Source organism: Ascidia mentula, chromosome 7 (assembly GCF_947561715.1).
Source record: "Ascidia mentula chromosome 7, kaAscMent1.1, whole genome shotgun sequence".
NCBI lineage: Eukaryota > Metazoa > Chordata > Ascidiacea > Phlebobranchia > Ascidiidae > Ascidia > Ascidia mentula.
In genome coordinates, this window is record NC_138572.1 from 17,420,668 (window position 1) to 17,426,667 (window position 6,000).

General features: G+C 37.7%; 1 protein-coding gene across 1 annotated transcript; it reads right to left on the reverse strand.

Moving 5' to 3' along the window:
* Positions 1-3,178: 3,178 nt before the first annotated feature.
* Positions 3,179-5,716, reverse strand: LOC145909717 (fibrinogen C domain-containing protein 1-A-like). The gene is made up of 7 exons (XM_082997071.1): positions 5,494-5,716; positions 5,306-5,350; positions 4,744-4,868; positions 4,224-4,320; positions 3,861-3,960; positions 3,426-3,548; positions 3,179-3,365 (listed from the first exon to the last, which is right to left on the reverse strand). Exons 1-7 carry the CDS (start codon positions 5,714-5,716, stop codon positions 3,179-3,181), a joined length of 900 nt encoding a protein of 299 aa, XP_082853197.1.
* Positions 5,717-6,000: the final 284 nt, after the last annotated feature.

Here is a 6,000-nt window from a genome sequence, read left to right on the forward strand (position 1 = left end):
CAATAATTAGTTTCCAAAAAACACACTGTATCATGCAACACTTGGAGCATGAAGGCATGCCAAAATACATATTGCTCACGTTTTTGCTGTTGATTTACATGGAAAAAATTTTTAACATACCTTGAATTAGAGTGACCAACTCGTCACGGTCAGCTAATGGTCCTTGGGTTCCTTTTTTTCCACGCGGGCCGCGGGGAACTCTTTTACCAGGTCGTCCAACATCACCTTTTGCCCCTTTTAAATTGTTTGGTTGTTCATCTGTTTCTTGCCCGTCACAAACAGATACCACCCTGCAAACTTGCTGTTGCTGGTGTGACAGCTTAAGTTGTAAAACCAACAACATTACATAAAAACTCAAAACAACGACTTTAACCATAATTAATGGTCTTGCAATTTTCAATCAGTCTGCAAAATAAAGTGATTTAAAATCACGTAAAACCTCATCGCACCACGTGTTCAAAACCGATGTCAGTGACTTGGTATCGATAACGCTCTCTAAATAACCCGATGTTTGTTGACAAGTGAAAAACAAATTCTCGTTTCCCACATGGTTCCGGCAAGCACAGGGGAAATATAACAATGTCAAACAAACGACTTCATTCACAGGAATTGTTAATTTCCCACAGGAGTTTCTGCTTCAAATTTCCCACCAACATCTGTAAAGATTCAACACAGAGATTGTTTCGTGGGAACCGGTGGAAATTCAAACTTCTCGTCATTTATTACACAGGGACCAGCAAATTCGTGTTTTCATTGTTTTTTCATTCTGACTCTGCAGTCAAATCCCTTAAATTCAGCTAAATAGATTTGTGAGGTTTGGTGGGAGCCGAGTGCCGCGAAAGACGAGTGATTAACTTAAACAACAAATTCCTAAACTTTATCACAAGTTTGTGTTAATTATTGAAACGTTTGAAATGCCTTCACCTGGTTGCAAGTAATCGCAAATAACTAATCACCTAGAGGCAGAGTTTACGTTTATTTTCTCGCACAGTAGCAGAGTTGACGAACTACAAAAATAAAAACTACACAAACATAATAAACATATTTCTGTACAGTAAATTAAACAGGAACAAAAAAACAAGCGATTATCATGGTCAGTTTAAGTCGCGCGCAAACAACTCGATTGTGCATGAAAAGGGAAGCTTTGTGACGTCATAACGGGCAGCTTACGAGACGGCGAATCAACTTTTTATGGAGTTGTACAAATATTCTTTCCGAAAGAAAAAGAAAAAAAGGCGTGTGTAACAATCGGAGGGAACGACTTGGACGTCGTCTTTATGACGTCACAAAACTTTCGTGGCTCGGTAACAAAGAATTCAAGAACACGATTATGTCAAAAGGTTCGCAGTTTGAAGATTTTAGCAGTGGATTGTCGAAATACACGATCTTATAAATAAAATAATACAATAATGGGCTTTAATAAAAATCCTAAAAATAATGGGCTTACAAGAGATAGGGCGTCACCTCGGATAGGCGTTTACTGGGCTTAACATAAAATATTTTCACAGACAAAACGTGCTTTACGGCAGTATTTTGCGTTAAGACTTCTAAGCAGATCTTTTATCGCGTCCGTCATGATAATCGAGCGAAGAATTCATTCTCTATAATCCACCACAAAATTCACTCCTAAACAAGCAAAATTTCCTGATAGTCACAAGAAGAACACAGCAGAGTATTGCTGAAACAACACAAGAAACATACCAACCTGATAAAGCAAAGGTGATTCCGTCAGGCAAGTCAATCACTGCAGCATTCAAATGATTCACTTAATGCTATTATGACTAAAACTAAGTCTGCCTGCGTGTTCTTGCTGTGGATTACGGGGATTTAACAAGTTACAATGAAAAAAAATGTCTGTCGTCGAGTCGGAGGTTACCACATGGGCATATATGCGAAATTTTATAACATTACGATGACATGGGAGCTGACAGTGGTGTGCAATGTTTCGATCTGTAGGGCTTCGTTAGTGCATTTGGTGATTGTGGCATTGTGCTAGCTTTTACACTAACAGGCACACAGATTTTCACTTTATGGTACCTTTCGGTCAACTTCGGTCTGATGGCTACCAAAACTAGGGACCAAAACAACAGAGACGAACTACCGTGGAGCGCACTATAAACAAACAACTGCTTGGTATCCGATAGTGATATCTACTTGGGTATTACCCCAATCATACAACCGCAATATGACGTCACTGTGTTGTCCTGGTTGCTAAAACGTATTTTGTACAAATTCGACACACTTTCATTACTATAATATGAACAAGTTGCTTACTTCAGTGATTTTGGTGGTTCTTCTGACAACGGTTTATACATACACAAAAAAAACCGCTGCCAGAAGAAACACCAAAATCAGAGTAAGGACTTGTTCATATTCTTTATCACCCAGCAGACCTTGAAATAACTGTGGTCAGAATAATAAAAGTGTTTCTGTAAACTATGTTATATATATTTGCCAATGCCTTTTTCTTGCGAAGCAAAGTTAGTCTCATTGTGGTCAGTGAGTCATAGGACTGACTTGTCGGGCGCACTTAAACCACAGGATATGCCTCAGGTAAGTTTCGTTTTTGGTTTGTGTGTGGGAGATTCCTGTTGAATTATTTGCTGCAAAACTTTCCCAACCTGAGCTTGCGTCTTTCCTATTGTTTTGTAACAACCTATTGACGTTTGTTCAAATGTGACGTAACACAATGATATCAAAGCAGTAATGAATTGTTAGTGTGAAATAACGACTGTTCGAATTTTAGCAAGTGGAATATTGTTAGAACTTTTGGAGGAACTACTTCTACCGCTGTAACAAAACCCATCACTAATACTTTTTGCACAAGAGCAGCTTGCCGTTGCAAATATGGTGTTTTTGTTTAAAAATCAGTGGAAAATTTCCAAGCAGGTCTGCTTTGTGGAACCGACTTAAAATAGTAGAATTTATGTAGTGCGAATTAAGTAGCTGTTGTGCCTGAGGTAATCTTTTTGGTTTCGTTATCATTTGAAGACAAAGGAACTGCAATTTGCCGGCGGCTGTCACCCGAGACGATTTGCAGACTTCTTCACAAAAGAATCCGTGACCACAAAATGTTTGGTAAGTGAGTGAGATTTATTATCAAGTGTATTTTCCATGAACCTTCTTTCAGTTTTGTGACAATAGTAAACATAACGCAGTCATATTTATGGACAAATATTCACTGGCATTTAACTTTCATCATTGTTGCTTTAATTCCACCGTAACTGTTTTTCCAATCCCACCAACTGATGGTGTCTAATTCTGTGGTGGAAGTTAGTGTCCATCGACTGTTAAGTTGGGTTAGCGTGCAATAGGGGCCATGCCACCACGGACCACCTTGTTTTGACACACAACTACTGTTAGGCCTGTAATTGTAGATAGCTTGTAACTCAGTTATGCAACTTCACGTGGTATTTGATCCTTACCTATCTCTGGTCATGAACTTCATTTTGTTTATGTTATGAAAAGTCATGCTGTCGCCCGCGTTGCCAGAATAACCGGAAAATGTTATGCGGTATGAATTCCTTTCGTTACCAATGCGAAACTTGCTGCAAAACATAAAATACGAGATTGTATTGTTGTAATGACACTTTATGTGTGTGTTCGCTTTTGAAGTGTGATAAACTACCGAACACACACCTGGGGTTAAGGTTGTTTAGTAACAATAGCGGGATTTCTCCCGAAAAGAGATGGCCATTCGCATGTTAGTAAAAGTGAAACCCAAAAAACTACAACTTCCTGCAATGTTTGTTTAATTTTTTTTTTATATGCGTTCTGTTTTGCTACCAGTGAAAAGCCAGCAGCACTGTCAAAAACGTGTTGTATGGAATGATAGTTGATTTAAGGTTACGAATACCAACCTGTACTCAGCATACGCGTGGCTGTTCTCAAAATCCCAAAGATCAACTCGGAGGCGACACCGTGTGGAGGAACTGATAAACTGATGTAAATTTTCCAATCCTGCAGCAAAATGGAATATTTCAACACAGTACAAAAGTTCTAACTTCAAGGTAATTGTAAGTTTATTTGTTCATTTTATTATTTGTTTTACTGCCACTGTCGGTAAAAATAGTATAAAAGCGAGACGAATATAGGAACATAACTGACGGTTTTATATATCTTTAATACAAACAAGATAGCCAAAACAACGGTTGAGAACTTCATGCTGCAGACGTTACAATTGTAAAAAATATTCGAGACGAATATATTGTTGTGATACAAACCCATCCAAAATTCTGACGATAGATTTCCAAACCCGTTTCTGTAATCCACCCAAACTCTGTTGAAATCAACCGAGCCATCGAAGCGGTGTTGAAACACCTATTGGTAAACACAGCAGTGGAATTCAACGTGAACTTGGTTTGTTTACATGTCAACATTACACTGTAACAATACCACCATTTAAAAACTGAGCCACTTAAATTTACTAATTTTATCGAAAATGAACTGAACGACTTTGTAAGAAATGAAATCATGGTAACTAATATACTTGCAATTTTATTGTTACATCGTTTTTGTTGATTGTTGTTGTACCTTAAATTTGTTACATCTTAAATGTGTACCGTAGAGGTACGAATCGTGTTGATTTTGTGTCACCGTGGTTTAATTACTGTTATGCATTGAGAAGTGTTTTGCGTCAGGTGCATGTTTGAAAAGGTTTTGCTTGATTGTTAACATTAATTTACTTGTTTTTTATTCTCTGATTTTATTTGAATAAGAAAATAAGATAATATATATAATTACCCTCCAGCCGTCATCGCAGTAAACTTCTTCACCAGATGTTAGGAACTGATAACCTTGAACTTGGGAAGTTTTGCAGGAAGTTGCAGTGGATGTTGTGGTGGGATGGAGCTCAAGGTCATCAGGTCCTGTCGCAGGAATGGCAAACTTACAAGCTGATTTGTTAATAAAAAGCGCAATAACAGGTAAGCAAATCACATTGCAAATATTTAGGATTATACTACAGTCTGAACATAGAGTAATCATCTTAACTATTTGAACTTTGATTGAGAAGGATTTCGGCTTGTTCCAACCTTTGTAGAAGCGCTACAAACAAAACTTCAATTTGTTTCTGCTATGCAAATGATCGTTTGAGCGTTTCGTACAGTTGATAAATAACACAGAAGTTATCGTTAAAATACAAATTAGATGTTTTTTGGTTCATTTTATTTTTTACACTGTGCAACTAATAAAAATAAACAACATTAATTCTGAATACATGTAGTTACATACAGCCTATACTAATTTCACACAATTTTTGTATGGAAATATTTAGGCAATATTTATCTTTGGATTCTTCTTTTACTTTGAAGTGTTTGGTTGAATGCAGCTGAATTTTCTCTCACCAACTCTGAAAAAATAACAGACGTGTTAAAAATATTACTTTCCAAAAAAATACTGTATCATGCAACACTTGGGAGCATGAAGTCATGCCAAAGTACATATTGCTCACGTTTTTGCTGTTGATTTACGTGGAAACAATTTTTAACATACCTTGGATTAGAGTGACCAACTCGTCCCGGTCGGCTAACGGTCCTTGGGTTCCTTTCTGACAACGTGAGCCGGGTGGACCTCTTTTACCAGGTCGTCCAACATCACCTTTTGACCCTTTTAAGTTGTTTGGTTGTTCATCTGTTTCTTGCCCGTCACAAACAGATACCACCCTGCAAACTTGCTGTTGCTGGTGTGACAGCTCAAGTTGCAAAACCAACAACATTACAAAAAAACTCAAAACAACGACTCTAACCATATTTAATGGTCTTGCAAGTTGCAATCAGTCTGCAAAATAAAGTGATTTAAAATCACGTGAAACCTCATCACACCACGTGTTCAAAACCGATGTCAGTGACTTGATATCAATAACGCTCGCCAAATAACCTGATATTTGCTAACAAGTGAAAAACAACTTCTCATTTCCTACATGGTGCCTGCAAGCACTCGATGCTCTTGTAGTCATGCTTTGACCTGGTTGCAAGTAATCGCAAATAACTAATCACCAAG